The sequence below is a fragment of the Nyctereutes procyonoides genome, unplaced genomic scaffold, assembly GCF_905146905.1.
Source record: "Nyctereutes procyonoides isolate TBG_1078 unplaced genomic scaffold, NYPRO_anot_genome, whole genome shotgun sequence".
NCBI lineage: Eukaryota > Metazoa > Chordata > Mammalia > Carnivora > Canidae > Nyctereutes > Nyctereutes procyonoides.
Window position 1 is genome coordinate 27,685,132 of NW_026575122.1, and position 12,179 is coordinate 27,697,310.

The 12,179-nt window shown below is 35.7% G+C and overlaps 1 protein-coding gene across 1 annotated transcript in view; it reads right to left on the reverse strand.

Moving 5' to 3' along the window:
* The window catches only part of CFAP54 (cilia and flagella associated protein 54), a 299,369-nt gene that overhangs the window by 64,813 nt on the left and 222,377 nt on the right, over window positions 1-12,179 (reverse strand). The window contains 1 exon segment of the mRNA XM_055336223.1: window positions 478-651. Coding sequence (XP_055192198.1) covers window positions 478-651 — 174 coding nt within the window.

Consider the following 12,179-nt stretch of genomic DNA (forward strand, 5'->3'; position numbering starts at 1 on the left):
TCAAACTGTCTTTTCCAACTATTTGCAATAATGAATAACATGAAATCACCAATTTTATGTGCACAGATAAAACACAACATACATTGGCACAAATACAAGAAGGACTGATGTGAGGCAGACTATACCAGTTTTTCTGGATGTTCTTCAGACAACATTAATAATACAACAAAAAACTAAACAAAACAAAACAACTCAATGAATGGAGTGGCTGTCTTGGGAAGCCTCTGGATAAATCTATACAATAATATTTTTAAATACATGAAATAAAATATATAGAATGCCAAAGGAAGTCAGTTATGTTGCAATACTATTCTACCCAAAGATCTGTATATCTGTGTATTCAGAACCCCTGAAATTTCCACAGTCTCATAAGAATTCATTCCAAAAGATGTCAAAAGCATTTTACAATTCTAAATAAGAAGCTTGACTTAAACAAGAAATGGAAAAGAATGTGTTCTTAACATATCAAAAATCTACCTAGAAGTTTGCTCATATTATTAATCCTTTGCAGATGAATATAGTAGCGCAGTAGAAGAATCCATGTAATATCCACTTTAGTCTGAGGTTTTTTTCTAGCATCTGTGCTGTCACACACGCCTTCACTTTGACAAGAGACTGTATAGGCAGTCTGGAAGACCACTTGGTAGTTATCTGAAAGTGAAAAATAATAATAACAGTAAGCAAAAAAAGTTTGTAAGATAAATACTATGCTTCCCCTGAAAAATAACCATATGTAAAACAAACAAACAAAACCAAAAAACCACAGTCCATAAAGGAAAGACTGACACATTGGACCACATTTGATTTAAAAACATTTTTGTAACACAAAAGACACCAAACACAAAGTTAAAAGACAAACCATTGACTGAGAAAAAATATTTAGAACATGTATGAATTATTTTTCTCAAATATATATAATACCTTGCACCAATCAATAAAGAAAAAGTCAGAGTCCAACAGAAAAGTGGACAAAGAATTTCAACAGTCAACTCATAGAAAAGGAGACCCAAATAGCCAAAATGTTAGCATCACTTAAAATCAGAAAAATGCAAATTAAAAAGGAAATACCATTTCCCAACCATCAGTAATTGATAGATACTAAAATCTGAAAATAAGAAAAATTGATAATAATGTGAAGAAACTGGTTCAAACTTCGTGGGAAAGCAGTTTGGCAGGATCTAATGCAATTAAAAATGCAGATACTCATGTAAGTGATAAAAGTGTAGGAGGACTCTGGTAGAAGACATTCATGACACCATTGTAATATCAAAAAAAAAAAAGGAAAAATAAACAGAAGTCTATTTATTTGATGGCGAGTAAAATGAACTAATTAGATCTAAGACAGAAAGGATATAGTGTAGTGTCACAGTTCAAATTCTTGATGTACTTCTCACCAGTGTGTGAACCTCTCTGTACTGTAGGTCTCTCTAGACTTTTGACTTCCTGGGTTTTAATGTTCTCATCTTTAAAATGGGCATGGAAAGATCCTGGATAGATCTTGACGACATACACCAAACTAACAAGTAGGCTCCAGATGATACCTAGAGTATACTACCATTTGTCTAAATTTGAAAAAAAAAAAAACTCAATGCAATATTTTGTACTATTTATGTGTACACATGCACACGATATATAGCATTTTATTAGGATAGTGGTTGCCTCTGGGAAGGAAAGGAGGAAAGATGAATAGAATCTTTTATGGTTAATGGCCTATGTATGTTTTCTTGAGTAATAAGTTGAATCCCCATGTACTTACCACCCAGTTTACCAAATAGAATATTCCCAGTACTTCTGGAATATTGTGCAAACCCCTCCCTAATCCTATATTCTTCCTTCTTTCCTTCCTTTTCTTTTTTCTTTTTTTTTTCCTATCTCACATGCTTGTTTCTTTTTTGTAACCTTTATGTACTGAGGTACATTTTCTAGTAACTTATTTTAAAAAGTTCACATACACAAAACACAAAACACACCATTTGAGTCCTTACAGGGACTTCATGCTTGATTGATTATTTAGCTAAATATATGATTTGGGTTGAAATTCATTTTTCATTAAAACTTGGAAGGCCTTCTATTGTTTTCTAGTATCCATCATTACTGGGGAGAAGCTGATACCAGTCAAATGCTCATTCCTCTGTGTTTGACCATCTTCTCTATTCTGTGATGTTTTAAATGAACTCCTTGTCATTTGTGGTAATTTAAAATATCATTTTGCATCTAAGCCTTCTCAATTTGGAAAGTAGTAGGCCTTTTCAATGTGAACACTTATCTTTCCTTATGGTCTTGCAAAATATTCTTATATTTATTTCTGCAATGAAATAAATATAAGAACATATTGATTCTCTCTCTCTTGCTCTCTTTCTGCCTTTCCCTCTCCCTTTCTCTCTCACTCCACATATTTAGCCACTCGATTTATAACAGATGTGACACTGCAATGTTATGAAGAAAGTAGGTCTTTGGTCTTTTTAATACATGGCTCTGGGTTAATTGTATATCATATGGAAAAAATCTTGACTTCAGCCTCAAACCATATACAAGAATAAATTCTAGGTGAATTGTAGATCTAAATGTGAAAAATTTAAAAAAAGGAAGGTAAAGATAGGAGGGTACCTTTGTGACTTTTGAATAAAAAATATTTCTAACTGTATACAAAAAGCATAAGCCATAAAAGAAAAGGTTTATAAACTGGACAACATTAAAATTATGAACTTTGTATAATCAAAAGATATCACTAGCAGAATGAAAAGGCAAAGCACAGAGGGTATAAAATTAATTGCAATATATATAATCTACAAAATGGTCATATCCAGAATAAAGAATTTCTCCATATTTCTAATAAAAAGACAGAAAACTCCCAAGAAAACTGGGCATGATTCTTGAATAAGGAGTTCCCAAAAAAGACTAAGCAAAAGCCAATACTATATATAATAGTTCCCACCTTTCTAGTTACCAAGGTAAAATTTAAATTCAAACTCCTTTGGAGAACTTCTTGATAGTGCTAAGTTGAAACTATATATACTTATGACCCAGTAATTCTCCTTGGTATATGCATAAAAATGTGTACATCTGTGCATAAAAATGTAACATACAAGTGTATTCACAGAAGCATCATCCCTGATGACCCCCAAATATTTATCAATAGTAGAATGAATAATAAATTGTTATTATGTCCATCAAAGAGTGAACTCCACACACATAACGTTGAACAAAAGAAGACAGATACAAAATAGTATAGACTGTATAATTTCACTTACACAAAAATCAAAAGCTGGCAAAACTAATCCATCTGTTAGAAATCAGAAAGCAGGGAGGTTAGGATGTGCTGACTAACCCTATTGTGATAATAATCCCACAATGTATACATATACAAATCATCACACTACTTAAATGTACACAATGTCTTATGTCAATTATATCTCAATAAAGCTGGGGAAAAGGGGGGTTGGGAGGGGGCATGATGTAGACCTCTAGGGTTCTGGATTTGTTCCATTTTTGACCCATGATGGTTATATGGGTATTACATTTATGATATAGAATGAAGCTGTATCTTCAGGAATTTGTGTGATTTATCCTATTTATAATACAATAAAATATTTTTGTGGTGATTTCCAGCAAAGGTGTCCATATGGTACTGGCATGTCCCCTTCTCCTGGAAATCATCCCAAAACAACACAAAAAGCAAGTAACAAAAACACAAATTCTTTTTTCAGTAAATTGGGAAAAAGCTCAAACCCCATAGCACAAGATGCATGGAATTGTGCCCAAAGTAGTTGTCAGCAGGTATAGGATACAAAGGAAGCAGAAAGAAATAGCAATGTATACTTCTTGACGGTGAGTTGAATATTTTTAAAACAGTATTATGGTGCCAGTTAAGTTCAGGCATCTTAAGACCAATTGTTCAGAGTTTAAAGAAAAATAAATACATATACATTTTGCACATGGATGTGATGAGCTCTCTAAAGTAAAAAAAAATTCTTTGTTACAGCTTTTCAAACTACAAATGATAAAGTCAGTGAAGCATCATATAGAGTAGGTTATCATATTGTGTTGGCTAGAGAAAAGCACACAAAAGCCTAGAAACTAGTAAGTTGACATTGCTGAATACATACCCTGAAGTCTAAGAGCTAAAGGTCCTGTTTGCAATAGCTTCCACTGGTTGAAAAATCAGTAAACAAAATTGTAGCACTTTCCAATAATAAAATAACTTGTTGAATTAAAGATGTAGTTGCAAACATGAAGACTCAGTTAATAATTCATCTGCAGAGTTGTACTTTTTCCTTACAAATGCTCAAATCTACAGACATTGTTGGACATAACTGTTTTGTTTGTACTTATCTAATAGTATCAGTACCGACTACTGAAAGAAGATCTTGTATGTGAATGATTAGCAATAATGCAAGTGAAATATGAAAAATATTAAATAATCTTTCTGAATCCCATCGTTTATCCTGGAATAATCATGTTGACGTGTGCATTGATGGTGAAAAGAAATGGTAAATAAAAGTATGGTGCCTTAGCATGAACCTAGGTAGGCACTTACATCAAACTGCACTAGTAGTTTTTGCATTCTCCATTGCTGTGCACTTGTAGTAAAATGAATAAATTAATTAAAATGCCAGTTTCACTTAAGAATGTCCCTGATGAAGCAGTAAAGTTAAAGTTATTAACTGCTGACCCTCAAGTATACATCTTTTTTCATATTCTTTGATAAAATGGGAAGAACACATAAAATGTTTCTACTCAGCTATCAAAAAGAATGTAATCTTGCCATTTACAACAATGTGGATGGAACTAGTGTGAATTATACTAAGCAAAGTAAGTCAGAGAAAGTCAAATATTATACGGTTTGACTCATGTGAAATTTAAGAAAAAAGGAAAAATAAAATAAGATAAAAACAGAGAGTGAGGCAAACCATAAGAGACTCTTAACTATAGAGAAAGAACAGAGGGTTGCTGGTGAGGAGGGGGGTTGGGTAAGGAGATGAGCTAGATGGGTGATGGGCATTAAGAAGGGCACTTGTTATGATGAACACTGCGTGTTACACATAGGTGATGAATCACTAAATTCTACTCCTGAAACCAATCCTACACTATTATGTTAACTAACTTGAATTTAACTTTAAAAAATACGGAAATACATGATGGCTGTCTTAAAGAATAGCACTTCTGTGATGAAGTTGCAAATGGAATGCACTGCTCCCTATGCCTCCCCCTACCTTATACCACAGAACACCATTTTTTACATAAAAGGACAACTGAGAAGACAAACTAAGTGTTTTCAGGCTTAGGTCTATGGCAAACATTTTCCATAAAGTAACAGGCCTTCAAGGAAAATAACTGACAGTATATACTGCCATTGATAAACTCCAGATTTTTCAGTAAAAATTTAGACTTTCGGAAAATTTGTGTATGCCACCATGGGCTTCCAATACTGAGACTTTTCTGATAAGAATGGTGGTGGTATTTTAAAAATTTGATATTTTAAAAATTGTCCAGTGAATTGTACCAACATCCGGAAGTCCTGCATAATCCAGGGAGTCACTATTTTCCAAATATCTGATGCATATTACAAAATCATGCATGAGTAAAAGATCCATTCAGACTGAAAGACCAATGTATTTTAATGTATTTTTAGTTTAACAGAGTACAAGTTCAATGATATTGTTTCATGGTCTACAATGGAACTAACCTTCAAGAAACTACCACTGTTGGTTTGGTACCAAAGAAGACTATCTACAATTATCTGAAAAGGCTCTTAAAATAGCTTTCCATTTTCTATCTCATATCTTTGTGAAGCTGGATTTTCTTCACATATTTCAACCAAAACATTATGCTATAACAGACTGCAGAAGTGGGTGTGAGAGTCCAATTATCTTTCATTAAGCCAGACATTAAAGAGATTTTTAATGTTATTTATGCTAACTTGTAATGGATTTATTACTATTCTTTTAAAATTAATAAACTTTAATTTTAATTTCTAATGTAACATTATTTCTTCTATAATAATAGATTTTCCTAATTTTATATATAATTTATTTTGAAGTAAATTATATTTTTCTCCAAAGAGAAAACTCATTTTACAAAGAGTTTAAAATTCATTTGCTTCAAGGGGCATCTGGGTGGCTCAGTCAGTTAAGCATCTGCCTTCAGCTCAGATCATGATCCTGGGGTCCTGCTCCCTGCTCCATAGGGGCCTGCTTCTCCCTCTCTGTCTGCCTGCCACTCCCCCTGCTTGTGCACTCTTTCTCTCTCTGTCAAATGAATGAATAAAATCATAAAAAATACATTTGCTTTGAGTTAAAAAAATTAACTCAATTTCTAAATATCAGTGACTACTTTGTTCTTATCATTTATCCTTTTTTAAAAAAGATTTTATTTATTTATTCACGAAAGACAAAGAGAGAGAGAGGCAGAGACACAGGCAGAGGGAGAAGCAGGCTCCTTGTGGGGAGCCCAATGCAGGACCCTGGGATCACGCCCTAAGCCGAAGGTAGATGCTCAAGCACTGAGCCACCCAGGCGTCCCATCATTTATCTTTTTTTTTACTGTAATTAATTTTCCTCAATAAGTTGGATAATGGTTTGTTTTTTCCCCTGAAATTACATTATTTTAATGTTTTTGTTTCCTAGTTTATTATATACATATTGTAAAATGATACAAAATAATGCCAAACGCAACTGCTCATGTCAATTAAGTTGGCTAAAGTTGCCAATTACCAAAAAAAAACTACTATAAGTTTTAAAACAAAGAAAGCCCAACTCTGTGTTCTATTTAAGAGGCATATTTAAAATAATATTATTTAGAAAGGTTGAAAGTAAAAGAATGGGCAAATGTGTACTAAGACAATGTAAATCAAGAAAGAAAAAAGCAATATTTGTGAATCTACTATCAAATAGGCAGGCATTCTAGCCAAAACAGATTCTCCCCTAAAGCCTCCAGAGGGACATAGCTCTGTCCACACCTTAATTTTAACACAGTGAGACCTATTTTAGACTTCTGAATTGGAAGATACACTTTCTGTTGTTTTAAGCCACTAAATTGTGGTTGTTTCTTACAGCAGGAATAGGACGTCAGTACAATAACAGCACCAACAGCACTCAGTTACTTGCAGAGAAGATAGAAGGGATACTTTCTCTCCATGCCCTTTGATGTCTTTTGAATATTTATTTATTTTTATTTTTTTAAATATTTTACTTTTTATTTGAGATAGAGAATGTGGGAAGAAGGAGAGAGAATCTGAAGCGAACTCCACACCGAGCACAGAGCCCAATGTGGGGCTCAATCCCACCACCCTGAGATCATGACCTGAGCTGAAACCAAGAGTCGGATGCTTAATCAACAGAGCCACCCAGTGCTCCTCTGGAGTTTTGATTCTTAAGAATAAATTACTTATGTAAAAAAATGAACTAAATTAAAAGAAGAAAAATGAAGCCAATGTTATCTGGTCTTTAATGTCACAGGAGAAAAGTAATGCCAGTTCAACTTTTCTCTATACATAGAAAGGCTACTTTTTCTGATTGAAAGTTTACAATTATATTTTTTGTCTTTATAATCTGAAAGTGATGCCAGAATTTGTCCCGGTACAATCTACACTATACGTTTATCTTCAGAACTTTTGTGGAAGGTATATCCCATTGCAATGGTTCCCCTTCAGCCACAGCCAGAGTTGCATGGATGGGTTGCACTGGTTTGGGGCCAGTATTTACGCTAATTTCCCTGCATTTTTCAGGTGGTGAGAATTCGAACCTTATAGTCTCAGGTGGGGTTCTGACTTCTCTCAAATGGCTCATTTTGGGTCCTGACTGGGCACTTGGCTGGTTCCTTGGCATCTACTCAAGCTAGTGGGCAATGTGTTTCTAGTCCCAATGTGTTTGTAGGCAAATCCACTCTGAACCTCCATTCTATGTAGTTCGCTGAGTTCCAACCTTCCTACCTACAGTGCCCTCCTTCCAGATGCCCTTTTTGTCCAGGCATTCAGAGTCCCCACCCCAGCTCTTCAGCTCTTGCTTATTTTGACTTTGGTAACTTGAGATTTTCTTTTCCTGATTTCATGCTCAGCTATAAATTAAAACAATTTTGGTTCTGTTTTGCCCAATCTTGTTACAGGTTTGGATTGGGGAGGTGAAAGCATTTTTCATCTCAGCTCAGTCCAAAAAAGGGTGATGCATTAATTCTGCACTTTGATTTCCTGGCTCTCCTATCACACCCAGCACAGTGATCAAGGGCACAGCTCTTAGAACTGGATAGATCGGGGTTTGTATCAGCAGTAGAAAATTATCCTAGTTACATAAACTCCCTGAGGACCTTTCTTCATTCACCATATGTGCATAATGACACTCTCATGGAATTTTCCTAAAGGATAAATGAAATCACATAAAAAAAGCACTAACGCATAGCACCAGAAGCCACTGGTCCGACTATTAACTAGTACTTGCTGCATATGGCTTTCTGTTTTTGTGTCAGTTTTTGACTGTCTGGGCCCTACTAAGGGTTCCAAAGAACTTTGTTACATTTACTTTGCTTCCCACAAGTGTCAATCTTCCTCTGAGTCTTCAAGGTAGCATTCCACTGTATCTGTTGCTTATTTTTCATTGTTGATTCTGTCTAGAATAGTCTCTCCATAGTGTCTGAAAATAGAGGGTGGAGAATGCATGTTCTGCTCTTGGTCATGGGACTATTCCTTCTCAGATTTAAGTGATCAAAGTGAAGAGATCTCAGTGAAATTTCTAGAATCTTGTATGTGTTAGATCAGGACAGCTCTACTCCACTGAGGATGGTTCTTATCATACCCCGACTGTCTCAGGTGCTTATACTATGAACCAATACAGATCATATGCACACACATACACACACACACACAACTGCTATTAGCATAAATGATTTATCTCCATTCTCATCTGTAAATTGTATACTAGTTTGAGATTGGAGAATGTAATGTGCCTCCCTAATTCCCTACCTATGGACAATTGTGTCTCAGAGAAATAGAACAAATCAATATAGTAGTAAAGAAATGGCATCCCAGTTTGTAGTTAGTATTGACCCCATGTCTCTGAACAAGGGGCAAGGCAGTAAGAAAAGAATAAATCATATTTTTTCAGGCTGGAAGGTTTTCTCTGTTTCAAGAGGCAGAGCATATTATTAAAGGTCAGTTGTGATGCTTAGTTCTGCTCTTTATATTCTTTTTTATTTTATTTTTGTATTTAAAATCTATTTTGTTGAGGAGTACATAAAACAAGAATATAAAGCCCAATGAAATATTATGAGGTGCAAAGTGAACAACCAGGAAATTGTGTCTATAACCAATTACCAAAACCTGGGTCACCATCCCTGCCCCCGAAGTAAACTCTACTTGACTTTCATAATATATGCTTCCTTTTACCTGTCACTTTTTCCCTTGGAGAACAAATCTCTAATCATTAAACTATAGTTTTGCCCATTGTTGAACCTTATATAAATCAAGTCATGCAATAAATGTCTCTTTTTTTTTTTTCTGGCTTCTTCTTCTTCTTCTTCTTTTTTTTTTTGCATTGTGCCATTCTTTTTTTTTTGTATTTTTTTATTGGAGTTCGATTTGCCAACATATAGCATAAGACCCAGTGCTCATCCTGTCCAGTGCCCCTCAGTGCCCATCACCCAGTTACCCCAACCCCCCACCCACCTCCCCTTCTACTACCCCTTGTTCGTTTCCTAGAGTTAGGAGGCTCTCATGTTCTGTTACCCTCTCTGATATTTCCCACTCATTTTCTCTCCTTTCCCCTTTATTCCTTTTCACTATTTTTTATATTCCCCAAATGAATGAGACCATATAATGTTTGTCCTTCTCCGATTGACTTACTTCACTCAGCGTAATACCCTTCAGTTTCATCTATGTGGAAGCAAATGGTGGGTATTCGTCATTTCTAATGGCTGAGTAATATTCCACTGTATACACAGACCACATCTTCTTTTATTTTTTTAATAAATTAATTTTTATTGGTGTTCAATTTACCAACATACAGAATAACACCCAGTGCTCATCCCGTCAAGTGTCCCCCTCAGTGCCCGTCACCCATTCACCCCCACCCCCTGCCCTCCTCCCCTTCCACCACCCCTAGTTCGTTTCCCAGAGTTAGGAGTCTCTCATGTTCTGTCTCCCTTTCTGCTATTTCCCACTCATTTTTCCCCTTTCCCCTTTACTCCCTTTCACTATTTTTTTATATTCCCCAAATGAATGAGAACATACACTGTTTGTCCTTCTCCGATTGACTTACTTCACTCAGCATAATACCCTCCAGTTCCATCCACGTTGAAGCAAATGGTGGGTATTTGTCGTTTCTAATGGCTGAGTAATATTCCATTGTATACATAAACCACATCTTCTTTATCCATTCATCTTTCGATGGACACCGAGGCTCCTTCCACAGTTTGGCTATTGTGGACATGGCTGCTAGAAACATCGGGGTGCAGGTGTCCCGGTGTTTCACTGCATCTGTATCTTTGGGGTAAATCCCCAGCAGTGCAATTGCTGGGTCGTAGGGCAGGTCTATTTTTAACTCTTTGAGGAACCTCCACACAGTTTTCCAGAGTGGCTGCACCAGTTCACATTCCCACCAACAGTGTAAGAGGGTTCCCTTTTCTCCGCATCCTCTCCAACATTTGTGGTTTCCCGTCTTGTTAATGTTTCCCATTCTCACTGGTGTGAGGTGGTATCTCATTGTAGTTTTGATTTGTATTTCCCTGATGGCCAGTGATGCGGAGCATTTTCTCATGTGCTTGTTGGCCATGTCTATGTCTTCCTCTGTGAAATTTCTGTTCATGTCTTTTGCCCATTTCATGATTGGATTGTTTGTTTCTTTGCTGTTGAGTTTAATAAGTTCTTTATAGATCTTAGATACTAGCCCTTTACCTGATATGTCATTTGCAAATATCTTCTCCCATTCTGAAGGTTGTCAATTAGTTTTGTTGACTGTTTCTTCTGCTGTGCAGAAGCTTTTTATCTTGATTAAGTCCCAATAATTCATTTTTGCTTTTGTTTTCCTGGTCTTCATGGATGTATCTTGCAAGAAGTTACTGTGGCCAAGTTCAAAATGGGTGTTGCCTGTGTTCTCCTTTAGGATTTTGATGGATTCTTGTCTCACATTTAGATCTTTCATCCATTTTGAGTTTATCTTTGTGTATGGCGTAAGAGAATGGTCTAGTTTCATTCTTCTGCATTGGCTGTCCAATTTTCCCAGCACCATTTATTGGTGCTGTTCTTTTCAGATATTGGACTGTTCCAGATAGATATTGGACTGTTCTTTTTCCAGTAGATAGTCTTTCCTGCTTTGTCAAATATTAGTTGACCATGGAGTTGAGGGCCCATTTCTGGGTTCTCTATTCTGTTCCATTGGTCTATGTGTCTATTTTTGTGCCAGTACCACACTGTCTTGATGATCACAGTTTTGTAGTACAACTTGAAATCCGGCATTGTGATGCTCCCAGCTCCAGTTTTCTGCTCTTTATATTCTGACAATAGGTTCACCAATGTTAGTTTTGAGCATGACACACATTTATGTTTTTCTTTATACCAAGTGTATTTAGTTCTGAGAGGCTGCATCCAGGACCACTAATCCTAAATATTTCTTTTAATCCAAAGTGTCTTATAGAATTTAACAATTTTTATCCTACCTGAATTTTTATATTAAGGCCCCAAGAAAATCAAGACAAAAAGATAAGTATATTTTAAGACAAATAGGCTGAAAGTAGCCATCTAAAACATGTTTTTTGCACTGAAGCTAAATATGTTCCTATATTGACAGTACCATCATTTCAAGGTCTCTATTTCCATAAGACCATGTAAAAGAAACCTCAATAAATCAGACCAGCTGAATCACTCAATTACCTTATTGTCCAACAGATATCATACAGTAGCTCTCTGGTATACACACTAATCTCTTCTGGCACACATACACATGACTAGTCTATCTGTCATCATCTTTCTCTGATCAGCAGTTACTCTGCCTAGAAAATGTGCTTTCTCTCCACTCTCCTACCCAGGTCTCTGGTCCATTTACACCTGCCTTACAGTATACTTCTTCTAGAAGAAAATGTTCCTAATTAACTCACATGCCCATCTTGCCTGTGTCTTGTTTTAGTTTAATCTGTCTCCAATAATGTGGTCCTCTTAAAAGATGCATTTAAATAATTTCAAGGTGTAAGTCTGT